Below are 14,948 nucleotides of genomic sequence, written 5' to 3'. Positions count from 1 at the left end.
ACAAACAAACAAACAAAAACTTAGGCAGTGTGGCTTCTTCCATTATATAATAATTAGAATAGAGAAAATTGTTAGAAAACTGAATAACAAGTAAATTTTTAAGAAGTCTTCACAGATATATTTGTGTTGACTAGGTCAGCATCTAAAAGATGAAAAAATGATTCACTGAGGGAGAATTAAGTCTTGCAGATGTTGTAAAGGATGCTAAAAGAATGAAGCAGAGGGGAGTTCTGGATTAACTAGAGCAAAGGCAAATTGGCTGAAGCAATTTATTAGAGCAGAATAAATGATCAAGATGAAAAAAATGGAGTCTTATTAAAAATGAAGGAAACACCTGGCTGTCTTTTCATATCTTTAAGTATTGGTTTAAGATTTCAGACAGCTACATTACTGAATTAGCTACCTGTGCATGTGTGTATATGTGTGTGTGTGTGTGTGTATCTATGCATATGTGTCCCATAGATCACACTCATTTATGCAGAGCTTACAAAATAAATACCATGAGTTTATCTACAGAATTCTATCTTTACAAATATAATAAAGGGTACAACGGTACTTGATTCTCACAGCTTTTGTGGCAGATTGTACTTTCCAAAAATGGCCACAATAATATTTTTGGTTCCACATGCTCTTCCAGAATGTGTCCCCTTTCCTTTCAAGCAGTGGAGTCTGTTTCATCCTCTCAAAACAGAGAGGGCCTTGTGTCTGCCATGAATAGTAAAAATGACAGAGGTGACACTTTGTGATTTTTTGGGGGCTATGTTATAAAATATGATGTCACTTCTGCCTGGCTCTCTCCTCTTGTTTTATGCAGCTTTGGAGCCCTGAGCCACCATGATGGAAAGACCATATGCACAGGTCATATACACGAATGAGAGGAAGAGAGAGGGGACAAGTGCCCAAAGAGCTCTAGGTGTTTCAGCCCTCATCTGTTTGAGTCGTCAGAGCTCAGGCAGCAGATTATTCTAGCCTTAGCTACCGTGTATTTTCAATCCTGTGAGAGACCTTAAACAAGAACCATCCAACTGAGCTCAGAATCAAGAATATAACTATCAGTTTATTTTTGTTTAAGCTATTAAGTTTTGATAGGTTTTGTTGTGCAATAACCTATAATCAGAACAGTGTTTCTTGGATGCAATGGGGATATGTGCATGTGACAAGCTGGTAAACTTATCAGAAAAGATACTTTCTCTGGGTCACTTATTAAAACAATATAATTATTAGGAGTGGGGATTAAAATCCAAGTTACCCTCTCTAGTTCAAACCTGTGATACACTCTTTATAATTAAAGACAAAACACATACTAATATTTATTGTCTTGAAGCAATACTATACAATCTGCTTAATGGGTAATTTTAAAAGGTTGTTTATTGAATCTGAATAACACAGCATACTATCATAGTGTTCATTAGGTGAATTTTTACCTTACATTACAATGTCCTCCCAAATTAAAGCATTTTTGCTTTAATTGCAATTTTGAATGTTTATTTATTTTCATCTACTTGAAAGGTACAGAGAGAGAGAAAGAATGAATCCATCATCCATTCACTGATTCACTCGCAAATGTCCACAACAGTCAGGCCTGGGCCAAGGCAAAGCCAGGTCCAGAACTCAGTTTGGGTCTCCTAAGTGGGTGGCAAGAACCCAAGTACTTGACCCATTACCTGCTGTCCCCACAGTGTATATTAGCAGGAAGCTGGGTCAGAAGTGGGGGCAGGATTCAGTCCCAGAAATTCTGATATGGGACGCAAATGTCCCAATTGGCAGCTTATCCTGCCGTACCACAATGTCCATCTCTAATTATATTTTTAAAATCTGATTTGACTGACATATTTTGAAATGTATAAATAAGAAATATACAAATATTGATATTTTTCTATTTAGCATTGCAAAGGAAAATTAAACAGCATCACTAATTCCTTCCTGTGAACAGTCTCACTGCTAATTAGTCGCACTGTAGACAAATAATTTGTCTAACTTCATTTTAGGCTTTCTGTATGCAGAGCACTGAATTGAAATTAAAACAACTGAATAACCTCTGTCTTCAAAGAGTTTGTTATCTAGGTAGAGGTAGAAAAATTCACATATGAATGCCAATTTCAAACACATACACAAGCCAAAGAAAAATAAATTGTAATTACAAGTTCTGTTTGGATGTTGAGAGGCCAAAAATAAACAGCAAACACTATCTTTCTTGAGAAAAAAATTACAAATATTTAGCACATCTAAGTGTAGTTTTTTAAAAAAATTCTTTAAGTTATGCAAGTTTCCCATATTTCATATGTAGATTCAGGAATGTAGTGACACTTCTCCCCCAGCCCTCTCTCCCACTCCAGCCCTTCCTCTTCCTCCCACTTTTAATTTTTACAAAGATCTATTTCCAGTTTACTTAATGATCATACAGTTAACCCTTCATTAAGTAAAAGAGTTCAACAAATTGTATGAAGAAAAAGAGAAAAAAAAGAGGGGAAAAAAAACCCCACTGTTCCTCAATGGAAGAGACAATCACTGTATACAAACATCGAATCTCAAAATATCTGTTTTACTCCAATACATTACATTTTAAGTAATTTATTAGTTACCTCAGATCAGAGAAAACATATGACATCTGTCTTTCTGGGACTGGCTTATTTCACTATGTATAATGGTTTCCAATTGTGTCTATCTTGTTGCAAATGACAGGATTTCATTTTTTTTTTTTACACTCAAGTTCTGAATTATGCATTTTGAAATACTTAAGCATTTAGTGATACGGTACTACATTCATTCTCTCCTTGCTAAAAATTATTATACTGAACCATATGAAACTGACAACTTTTGAGTTTTTACAAAAGTGTCTATTATACATGGTTCATCCTAACATGACATATCAAGTAGGGAAAGATACTGTTCAAGGCCTAGGCAGTTCATTGCAACCAAGGACCTCAATCATTTGATATATGATCAGTCATCTTTTTAAACATCCCAATGATAAGGGAAGCAATTTGACCTGTTAAATAATACATACTGCATTTTACTTAATCAAACTATCATCATTCTCATCTACATTCTACAATTATAATTTTAATAGTGGATCACCTGAGCACATGTATTTTAAAATTTTAATTGCTTCTTCTTTGATTTAAGATAATTTTCAAACATTTTTCTATTTGCTAATCTTATGGTGAAGAACTAATTTTATAGATATAATTTACACTGTACTCTCATTGGTGGTAAGTATAATAGGAGAATAATAATATTTATAATAATATTATTTAACCTCCATAGTTACTTCAATGAAGTGAGGTGCTTTGTAATTATCTAAACAATGTTCCTGACAAAGCTAGTAAGCAAGACAAGGAGTTAAAAGGTATAGGGAAGGGTTGTATTGTTGCTAGGATTAGGATTTTAGGAGTGGGATAAAATTCATCAATTAATAATCTCCTCTGCTCAAAATAATAAATAAAAGCCAATGACTTGGGGCCAGCTTTGACACAGTGGGTAAGATGCGGCTTAGGATAACTGCATTCATATTGGATTGCATGGGTTTGAGTCTGGGCTCTGCTTCCAATTCCATCTACCTGTTAATGTGCACCCTGGGAGGCAGCAGATGATAGCTCAAGTAGCTGGGTCCCTAACACTCCATGTGAGAGATCCTGATTGAGTTCCTGCTCCTTACTTTGTCCTGTCCTAACCCTAGCTGTTGTGGGCATTTGAGAAGTGAATAAGTAGACAGAATACCTTTTATTTTGTTTGTCTATCTTTGTCTCTGTCTTCAAAAAAAAATTTAAAAAGGGTTTATAAAATGGGGGCCTTTCTAATATAAATTGGCTGTCAGAAATTAACATTTTAAATTTACCTTATATATTAGAGCCCTCCAATAGGTGTTTTATTAACAGTTGCAGCACAAAATTTGTAAGATTTATATTATGCATACTTGTATGGTACCACTAGTATTAGGTTACTGGTTTATGTTATATGAAAGAGCTGAAAAGTCCATCTAGAATCAAAATATTATCCCTTTTGTTCAGTCTAATTAAAATTCTCCTAAGGTTGTGGGGAATTATACTGCCCCTTTCCTCAGGCTTTGGGGAGCTCGGCTGCGTATAAACTAGGCAAAAAGTTGGGCAACATGAAATACTAAATCCTCTGTTGTTAACCACCTCTCAAACACACAGAAACACACACACACACATGCACAGACACACTGTACTAAGTGAAATAGCCAATTCTGTGTCGCTCCCCGTCTTCATGGAGGAACGACACAGGACCCTGCACTGTTCTTTTATCTGCTCGGCCCTCCCCGGGTTTGCTGCTGGTTCTTCCCGGGTTGGCTACTGTCCCTTCCACCTCCGTGGAAGGGCGGTTCCCCCTGGCCACTTTCCCCACTTCCGCAGGGGAGCGGCACACTGCCGGCCGGCTCTCTCGGGGGCTGCACAGGTGTTCCCCTTAGATGTTCCCCTTAGATGTTCCTGGTGCATGCCGTCTCTCTCCTCCTTTATAGTCCTCCTCTGCCAATCCCAACTCGGCTGCCCACACGCCGAGTACGCTGCTCTCCTCCAATCAGGAGCAAGTCCTACAGTTTATTGGCTGAACTGGAGGCAGCTGTGTAGAAGCTGTTTTCTTCTCTCCCAGCGCCATACTGTGGTAGAGCAGATGCATAGAATAAGTCTTAATTCCAGTAACTCAGTCTAGTCCGAGTTGCTCCCCACAATTCTGGAAACTTAATATGTACATCATATAATTTAATATGAAAGTGGCTTGCATATTATTTTATTTCACAAACACGTTGACCATTTTTATGTGCCAGGCATTATACTAACTCCTTATCAATATTAAACAATAATCTATACAACTTACATAAATTTCTTTAAGTCCTTAATTTCATAGTTTTATATGGCATCACCCTAATGTTCATAGTACTTCTGTAAATTTTTACGTATACAAGAACTAAATCACATTATATTAAGACACTCATTAAAATTGCTGTTAAATACTAACATCTGCATCAAGCATAGACACTGAATTTTCTAAATAATTTACATGAATACATTTTTCTTTTCAAAGAGTCATTGATATTCTCAAAGCTGATATGTGAGTTTCTGCTTTCTAACTTGTTGAATTTGTAGGTGTCCTTCTCACTTCATCTTCTGTCTTGCACTATACAGGTTAACCCGCTGTTTTACCCTGGCAGGAAACTTACTTCTTCCATTGCATGACATCATTTGCCCACAAGACAATCATTGCCTTGTCTGTTTTACTCAAGAGGGATATATGCTGCAAAACTTGTTCAAATTTCATCATTATGGGAGTGTGGTGCTCGTGTCAGGCAAATCCAAATTTTTGGTAGTTAATTAGTTTCTTCTCTTTACAGTGTTTTCTCTTTTGGTGCTTGATAGATGTTTTGCAGTCCCTATTGTATTTGTTAAATGACTCTACTCAAGCACTCAGCTCCAGGCTCCAACCATCACAGCCCTGTAATAAAACCTTATGAAAGTCATGTTTTCCTACTTAATCTTTAAAACATGTAGGTGCTTTAGAGGTACAAATGCTCTACAGTTGTGCTGTGTAATATAATACCCACTTGCTACATGTGACTATTGAGCACATGAAAAGTGGCTAGTCTGAATTGTGATGATTGTACAATACATATTGTGTTTTCAAGACTGACTATAGGAAAAAATGTAAATTATTTCATTAATATATTTGCTTGATTATACATTGAAATGATAATATTTTGGATTTATGGAGCTTAAATAAACTAATTAGACCACAGTCAGAAGTTACAAAACAAATATTTTTAAAGAATTGGGACAAGATAAATTTATATCAATGAAATTATGTCGGTGTCTTGGATGAGAATGTGCAAGAAGGAGACTGCAGTGGATACAGCCAGCGAAGGACAAAGTGATGTGGAGATTTCATAACTGTAGGGTTCCGTTACCCCTGTCTTGTGTGGGTGATTCCGTGAGGCTGCCTGCCCTGTCCAAGCGGGATGTTGAGAGGGCATGGTAATGGTGAGACACGTCTCCCCGGCGGGACTCTGCAGCCTGGCTGCTGGCAGGCAGCAGGAGCCCCGCCCCAGGGCACATTTTCCCCTACCCCTGCCAATCAGGTAAACTGCACCTGGGTGTGGCCCAGGCCCACCTGGAAAGCTACCCTAGCTCTGTGGCCTTCAAGCTGATTGGAGAAGCATAGCGGCACCAATATCAGCTTCATCCTATAGAATCAGTATTGCCCTGCATTAGTTATGCCCCCTCTGCCTGCCCTGATCCTTAATACAGTGGACATATTCACCGAAGCCTGTCCCCAGTGGGGACAGTTCTTCTTGTGGAAGAACACTGTCATCCCGCTCTCCCCAACGGTGCAAGCCTTGCAGGATGAGCCCCCAGTCTTAGACGTGAATAGTTGAATAGTTGGAAAGAAAGTAGGTGGAACTACTACAATCCTAAAGCAGGATCTTAGCTCTGTGGAGTTAGGATATGGCTGTGTTTCCTTTCCACAGAACCACGGTGTGGAAGTCATGTAATAAATACAGTGACCTCATCACACTCAGATGGCCCTGTTAGTGGGAACATCATTGAACAAGAAGCTTGTGATCTTTATTTCTTCCACTTTACCTGAGGAAACCAAGGTTCAGAGGGTTAAGTAAGTAGTTGAAACCACAAAGGTAGTAAAGAAAGCTAGGTTTCTAATCTAGTTCCACACTACTCTAGATCACACTGCTACCTTTTGAAATGTTATTTCTCTCAATCAAATAAGATACAGCTTCTGTCTTTAAGTCACTCTCAGACTCCTAAACAAATATTTCATGTGTTATTTTAAAATGTAAATTATGCATTATTATCTGGACTTGATATATTGTCTTCCATTTGTTTGCTAAGGGTTTGGCTATTTTAAAATACACTGGGAACTGGAACTATTCTAATGTAGTTTCTAGTCAGAGAAATTTGATGGCTGGCCTTTGCACAGTAGCAGAAGCTTTTAGGAAGCACTTGCGTTTGTGATAAGATTATTGGTGTCTGTGGCTTAACGCAAAATGGTTGATTACAGTCGCTTGTGTGGATTGCTCCGTTCACCAAATGGACTGCTTCAACTGTCTATTTTCCCCTCTTTATTTTATTTTTTAAAGATTTATTTATTTGAAAGTCAGAGTTACACAGAGAAAGGAGAGGCAGAGAGAAAGAGAGAGGTCTTCCATCTGATGGTTCACTCCCGAATTGGCCGCAACAGCCGGAGCTGCGCCGATCCAGAGCCGGGAGCTTCTTTTGGGTCTCCCACGCGGGTGCAGGGTCCCAAGGACTTGGGCCATCTTCTGCTGCTTTCCCAGGTCATAGCAGAGAGCTGGATTGGAAGTGGAGCAGCCAGGACTCGAACCGGTGCCCATATGGGATGCCAGCACTGCAGGCCGTGGCTTTAACCCTCTATGCCACAGTGCCGGCCCCTACTTTCCCCTCTTTAGATATGAGTTTCTTTTGATCAGATTCTGTTCTTACTTTCCCTGATTTTAATTCTTAGTATGTTGAGTAAGAACTTGTCTCTGCAATCTCATGCTTAGCTTTGTGCCCAGCATCCATGTGATACATCGTCACCCATTTACACTAGGAGCACATTTCTACGCAGACAGCATTAAACGGATGGAAACTGGCTGTGTCTTAAGGGCTAGGCACCACTCTGGAGAACAGAGGAGAGCATCAATTTCATGCTATACTTAAAATCTGGTGGGAGACAGCTAAACACTGGAGTGATCAACCTTGTTTATATGTAAGCACTGGATCCTGTGGGAACATATTAGGAGGGCCCTTAATTAGGTTGGGTGAAAAATGTAAATTTACGATTTTCAGAGAAAGTGGTATTTAAGTCAGACCTGGAAGACAGAGTAATCAGAGGGAAGAGATTAGAGAGTGGTGGAAGAGGAAAGGCATTCCTAGCAGAAAAGAGAGAGACAAACATTCAGGAGCTGCGATTTGTTCTCTTTCCAGTTTGGTTGGCAGGTGTGGAAAGGAAAGCAATAAGATGCGTATAGGGAACAGCGAGATGAAGCAGATGAAGTGTTCAATCAGCGTTGAAAAGACATGCTTTTAAAAAGCAATGTATCACACAAGGCAATTCATTTAGAATAAAAATTTTAGATTATTTTATAAGTATGCTTTATGTAATTACAGATTTCAGATTAATAATGTTGAAGTGTTCCTATCCATATATATGTATTTATATATATTGTCTATCCACTTCATTACAATTCTATCATCTGTACCATACTTATCATTAGAGACATTTACCTCATGATAAATGGATTTCATTAGTAGTGGTTTGAGGCATTATTATTTATTCATCTTTGAAAGTTATAAATCTACTAATCCCTTTTTCCAGTGTATGACTTTAAGTTACAAATGTTTGCTGTGCTTCAAATGACATAGAAAACAGTCTATTTTTCCCATTATGCCAATAGGAAATTTCAATGCTTGGTTTTAGGTTTTAAACGAAGAAGAATGAAATCAATTCTACTTAATTTTATCAATCATTTTATAAATGTGGGGAGGCATTAGGATTAAGTAAAAGAACTGCATGAAGACACACACAATAAATACAGCCCTAAGTCTTGGCCTTTTGGCAAACACATTGTGTTCTTTCATTGGCCCAGCAGGCTCTCTCTGCTGCAGGTAATCAGATTTCAAAAATTAGCATAATATTTTCTGTGGATGTGGCTTAAAAGGATCAATTAATTAAATATAGTTTACAATGAATAACGTATTGATTGTTCATTAAAATTTAAAGCAACAATCGTGTCTTAAAGGTGGTAACATTTTTTGGTGGAGAGGAAGGGATTTTAAGTAAGCATTTAAGATATCTTAAAAAATAGTACAATCTGTATGTCATTTTACTATTAGTAGATAAAGTTCACTTACAATATCACTACTTTGTACCACAATAGACTTTTCACTTTTGGGCTTTATAGATAAAGAATTCTTCGTGTTTCAGAACGCAGAAGGACGCCTCTGGATGGGTAATACGTTGGCTTCTCCCACACAGAGCAGAAGAGAGAGCTCCTGTCCACATTTCCATCCTTACTCTTCCTCAGACAGAAAGGTACTACCTGGGCCATAGGCAAGTGGCAATAAAGGTGACCTTAAATTCATGTAATTTCCATTTGTGACCTGACTCTTGGGAGTTAGAAGACTAATCAAATACACTCCATTTACCCAGCTCTATGGAGTTGAACGGTCAACGGAGAGACTTATGGAGGGACTGATCAAAACTGTGAACAAATGGGGTGAATTTTCTCCCCGCCTCAGCCCCTCCCTCCACATCTACCAAGCACCCACTTGAGTCAAATTCTGCAAAGATCAAATGAAGAAACAGCTCCATGACAGCCCCTCACTGATTCTGTGACGTGCGAACAGATTCGAGTTGTCCATCCTGAACTCTACGTAGACCATGCAGTTCTGAACGCAGGCACACAATCCGATTGCAGCGGAATCACAGCCTTTCCGCCCTCCGTTCCCAAAAGTGCCACCAAGCCGCGGCGACAGCTTTCACTCTGCCGGCATGCCAGCAGCTGCGGGGATTTCACATTAGATGGTCAGAACCAAAAACCTCCGCTCCCTCGGCCGTTCCCCACGCTCACCTTAGGGCGAGCGAAAAACACTAGTTTTACCGGGCGAGCATCGGGGCTGGAGGTGAGGCGTTAAGGATGGGGGTGAAGAAGGGGAGGAAAGAGTGAAGGAAGGGATGGACCGCTCCAGCTGGAGACGCTGTCCTTTTCCTCAGGTCGTTTGCCGCCCGCTTCTCCAGGAGCAGCATCAGCCCCCGGCCCGCCCCCTAGCGTCGGAGCGCGCAGCCCACCCCCCGAGCCTATCGCTTTAAATGACAGCGTGGCCCGGGTCCCAGGCCGGGGCTTGACGTCACAGCCCGCCTCCCGGGCTGCGAGGAGTAGTGAGCGCCACCGTCCGCCCTCCCGGCTCGCGGCGCGCTCGCCAGCTGCCTGGGCGGCGAGTTTTCCTCGCGCAGCCCCTCCTCCCGCCCTCCCCCGCCGAGAGCCGAGCTGCGGCCCCAGAGCTTCTCACAAGTCGCTCGCACACTTCCCCGTCGGCGCCCCGGAGGCGCAGCCGCTCCTGCGCGCGCCTCCACCGACACCGCTATCTCAGCCGCCGCCGCGCCGCGCCGCCCAGCTCCACATCCGCGCGTCGCTCCCCCGATGGAGCTCGGGCGCCGCCGACGCCGCCGCTGCCCTGAGCTCTGAGCCAGGCTGCCCCGGCGGAGGGCAAAGGCGGGCGCACGCCGAGGGCCCGCGGGCTCCGGGAACCAGAAAGTGCTGCTCTCCCGGGTCACCTGGCCGGCGGCGAAGGGACCATGGCTCTGAAGGACACGGGCAGCGGCGGCAGCACCATCCTGCCCATTAGCGAGATGGTCTCCTCATCCAGCTCGCCTGGCGCTCCGGCGGCCGCCGCTGCCCCGGGGCCCTGCGCGCCCTCGCCCTTCCCCGAGGTGGTGGAGCTGAACGTGGGTGGCCAGGTCTATGTGACCAAGCACTCGACGCTGCTCAGCGTCCCGGACAGCATTCTGGCCAGCATGTTCTCGCCCTCGAGTCCCCGGGGCGGCGCCCGGCGCCGGGGCGAGCTGCCCAGGGACAGCCGGGCGCGCTTCTTCATCGACCGAGACGGCTTCCTCTTCAGGTACGTGCTGGACTACCTGCGGGACAAGCAGCTGGCGCTGCCCGAGCACTTCCCCGAGAAAGAGCGGCTCCTGCGCGAGGCCGAGTACTTCCAGCTCACCGACCTGGTCAAGCTGCTGTCGCCCAAGGTCACCAAGCAGAACTCGCTCAACGACGAAGGCTGCCAGAGCGACCTAGAGGACAACGTTTCGCAGGGCAGCACCGACGCGCTGCTGCTCCGTGGGGCGGCGGCCGCCGCGCCCTCGGGCCCCGGAGCGCACGGCGGCGGCGGCGCGCTGGACAAGCGCTCCGGCTTCCTCACGCTGGGCTACCGCGGCTCCTACACGACCGTGCGCGACAACCAGGCGGACGCCAAGTTCCGGCGAGTGGCGCGCATCATGGTGTGCGGGCGCATCGCGCTGGCCAAGGAGGTCTTCGGGGACACGCTGAACGAGAGCCGCGACCCCGATCGGCAGCCCGAGAAGTACACGTCCCGCTTCTACCTCAAGTTCACCTACCTGGAGCAGGCGTTCGACCGCCTGTCGGAGGCCGGCTTCCACATGGTGGCGTGTAACTCGTCGGGCACGGCCGCCTTCGTCAACCAGTACCGCGACGACAAGATCTGGAGCAGCTACACCGAGTACATCTTCTTCCGTAAGTCCGCGGCTTCCGCATTGTCTGGCTCTGCCCCGCCCCTCGCGCACCTGCCGCGCGTTCTGGCCAGGCTGCAGACGGGGCAGGAGTGTCCTGGGCGGGAGATCCTTACCCAATTTCTGCGGGCAGCGCTCCCTGGTGCAGTGGGCGCAACGCGATGAAACACGGCTGCACGCAGGACCGCTCAGTCGGGATTGACTGACCTTTTGCTCCGTCCGGGGCTCTCTACTGCCCAGGACGAGCGGAAGGGAGACGGACACGGGGCTGGTCGCGGACGTCGTCCTCCCCGGGGCTCCTGTAGGTCAACTTGCGTGTCTGTTCGCGGCGTCCCTCCAGAGGGCAGGGTGGCATCCAGGCACCGGCGCGCGCGGCCAGGATTGCTTGGCAGCCGTTCAGGTCCGGCGCCCGTGCGTCTGGTGACGCGTGGTTTCCGAAGCCATGGGGGCAAGTGCTGCCGGTGCGCTGTCTTGGGGCGCCTGGTGGAGAAAGGTTTCCACGCACGGTTGGGAAAACACATTTTCCCCGAGCCACTTAGCACTTGCAGCGCAATCGCCCAGGGTTTTGGCAGGGGAGTTTGGAAGGAACTGGAGTTAGAATGTCTGAGCGTTACCGTCAGGGTTGGAGATTAGGAAAGGGTGTGTGTGTGTGTGTGTGTGTGTTCGCGCTCGCAGTCCTTTCTGCATACCTGAATGCCAAAGGGGGTTGGAATACACTTTTCCAAGGTGAATGAATAAATGCGGTGGTTTTGCCTCTGAGACTGAGGATCTGGGAAAGTATTTGGCAGGATGCTCTTCGTAGTGCGCGGCGGGAGGGAGCCCTGTGGAGGTCAAGGACTCCACCAGACACCTCAGCCATGCCCTGGGCTGGGAGGTGCGCTGAGCACAATACCCAGTGACGTCTATGCAGGGCCGAGGACAACGACCAGAGAGCAACTTGGCCAAATGATGAGCCAGCTGGGATGCCGGCAGGAACATGATTTGGCAAGCGTTTTTCCTTTGGCACAAAAACAAGCAGCTTTAAAATTTACCTGTGGTGTAATGGAGCCCAGCATTGAAGGACTATAATGGAAACAGACTATGTGTTCTAGAAATGCACCCACTATTTGCGGATTGAACGTTATTTTGGCTAGAGAAGTGGAAGAGACCTCTCCTGGCACAGGTGCAAGCTTGATGGGAAGGTGGCAGTGTTTGTATATTCTGGTATTCTTGGAGGTAGGGTGAGGAAACACAGCTCACGAACTGTTAGTGTTACATTATCTTTTAAATAGAGCTGGATCCCACCTAGAAAGCAGCTCAACAGAGAACTAAATGAAGTGCCCACTAAAGAAAGATTTTTATCAAAGTGTTACTTGTTACACAGTAAGATGATTGGTAGTCAGAAAAGCTAATCAAGGGAAGCTAGTATTTTATAGTTCATATAAAATTGATATCTCTTTAATAGGTATTAAGTAATTTACTTTTAGTATTCTGTACATTGTATTCTTTATCAACAAGACCTTTATCGACAACTTTTTAATCATATATATAATTTCAACAGATATGTATCCAGTCATCTCAGAAGATGCATTGAAGTGAACTTTTGACTTGCTAGCCAGTGACTTGTCAGAGAAGATTTAAGAATCAGTGTTCTGTGGAGTTAAGTTTCTGAAAGTTCAAAAATCTTCAAGTTTTGGTCTTCCTTTTTCCACAAGAAAGTTGTAGAATTGAGAATGTTTATTACTTAGGTGATGAAAAGATAATACAGTTAGTCTCTACTTAAGGAAAACATGCCTCTAAGAGGCTCTACTGAGATCGGAAACTAAGCCATTTTAAAAATAAGGTAATTTGAGAGATGCTTGAATTCCGGATCTGTTTCACTTCTGGGCCTAATGAAGTATTAAATAAAATAAAATATTCAGATTGTTAATAACCACTTGCAGAGTACTTACATTTCTAATGAGCTCTGAGATTCGGTCATGGTAGTCCCATAATTCTAAGGGAGACTCCCACAACCACATTGATTATCCTAATTTGGAAGGAAGGTAATGAAATATTGTTACTTTAAAAGGGTAAATCCAGTCATGGATCAATCAAATGTAATTATCATTTTAAATTATGGACATAAAATTAATCTTGTCTACTTATATATATTTATATTTTGTACATTTGCATTTTCACAAGTTAGTTTTAGTGGGATTCCTTTTACTGTTTGGTGAATGAAAATATCTTGTAAAATTTCTGTATATCCATCCTACTCAATTAAAATAATAGAGTACAGTCCCTTTTAAAAAAGATTTTGAGTGATAATCACAAAAGCAAACTTACTAGATGCTGTTTAACTACTTATTTTTTAGATACAGAAAAGAGACTTCATATCTTTTATTTCTCCCTTTGACATGGTTCTTTCAATACATATTTATTGTATAACTTGCATTTATCAAGTGTATAAATCTTATTTTGACTTTTTTTTAAAATTCAGGTTATTTGTGAATTTTGTAGTTTGCTACTATTCTAAAAATTATGGAATTGTAGTTTATACACCTGAACACCAATTTTAATTTTCTCTACTGCCTCTGAATGTCTGCTGTAGAAAGGGAAAGTGGAAAATAGTTTAAGTCAAATGGTTCAGTAATCCCAGGTGCTACTATTTGCCAAATGTGTGATCTTGGTTAAATTACTGACTTGTTCTGTATCTTACTTTCTTCTCAAATTGTGGAGTTTATCAGAGTAGCAATTTCGTAGGACTTGAGAATCCATGTAAAGTGCTTATATTTAGGCCTAACCCATAGTAAAATCTTTAGAAGCGTAAGCTGTTACCATTATAAGTAATATGCTGTGGACCTTATCATTCTTGTGAACATTAAATTTTATTTTTTAGAGTAGGTATAGTAATTTAATTGTAAAGTTAATTAGAAAGTTACTTTGCAATTAGATGATAGTATACTAAATTTTCACAGGTTTGAAACAACTACCTAACTTAATTATTTCCTGGAACTTGAATTCTTCAGGCTAACTCACTTAGGCTTGCCAATCATATTCCAGTTAGTTTTCCTGGAGTGACTCCATCAGAAGCCATTTCTGATTCAAGGCCAAGATGTGTTTTAGCACTCTCTACAAGGATTTGAAACTTTGGCAACATTTTCTGATAAATACTGAGCTGGATTCATATCTCCCTAAGTGCTTGTGTCCATGTTTGGGCTCTTATACTCAGTGTTATATCCAGTCTATTAAACATTTATACCACCTTTGTTTGGCTACATGGACACATTTAAGTACTGCCACTCTGAACTAATGATTAATCAAGGCTTTTTAGTACACTACAATGTCCACAGAGTGCTTTAAAAACTAGTGGAAAATGGACTTTAAAGATACTTTGCAAAAAAACTTTGAAATCTATGCATTATATTTTCATAATATACATTTGCTATTTTTATACACGCACACACACACACACACACACATTTCAGAGGCAGAAAGATACAGAGATTTCCAATCTGTCAGTTCACTTCCCAGATGTCCTCAATGACCAGAGCTGGGATAGACTGAAGCCAGGAGTTGGGAGATCAATCCAGGTGTCCCACAGGAGTAGCAGAGTCCCAATCCATCCAACCATCACCTGTTGCTTCACAGGATGCCTAACAGGAAGCTGAACTCAGGAGAGCCTAAGAACCCCGACAGGAGAC

At 42.9% G+C, this 14,948-nt stretch overlaps 1 protein-coding gene and 1 long non-coding RNA gene across 5 annotated transcripts in view; one reads left to right on the top strand and one right to left on the bottom strand.

Moving 5' to 3' along the window:
- The window catches only part of LOC138848442 (uncharacterized), a 91,001-nt gene extending 79,717 nt beyond the window's left edge, over positions 1-11,284 (bottom strand). Inside the window, exon 1 of the long non-coding RNA XR_011386225.2 lies at positions 11,152-11,284. This is a non-coding gene — a long non-coding RNA (uncharacterized LOC138848442). The remainder of the gene's footprint in view (positions 1-11,151) is intronic.
- The window catches only part of KCTD8 (potassium channel tetramerization domain containing 8), a 281,769-nt gene continuing 277,020 nt past the window's right edge, over positions 10,200-14,948 (top strand). For all 4 annotated transcript variants that reach the window (XM_002709409.6, XM_089327169.1, XM_089327170.1 and 1 more), the window contains exon 1: positions 10,200-11,287. In XM_002709409.6, the coding sequence (XP_002709455.1) occupies positions 10,333-11,287 (955 nt within the window). In that variant the 5' untranslated portion in view covers positions 10,200-10,332. The remainder of the gene's footprint in view (positions 11,288-14,948) is intronic.

The sequence above is a fragment of the Oryctolagus cuniculus genome, chromosome 2, assembly GCF_051225735.1.
Source record: "Oryctolagus cuniculus isolate XC-2025 breed Fujian yellow rabbit chromosome 2, ASM5122573v1, whole genome shotgun sequence".
In the NCBI taxonomy this organism is placed as follows: domain Eukaryota; kingdom Metazoa; phylum Chordata; class Mammalia; order Lagomorpha; family Leporidae; genus Oryctolagus; species Oryctolagus cuniculus.
Note: the sequence above shows the minus strand (reverse complement) of the source record. Positions and strands in the feature narration are given on the sequence as shown.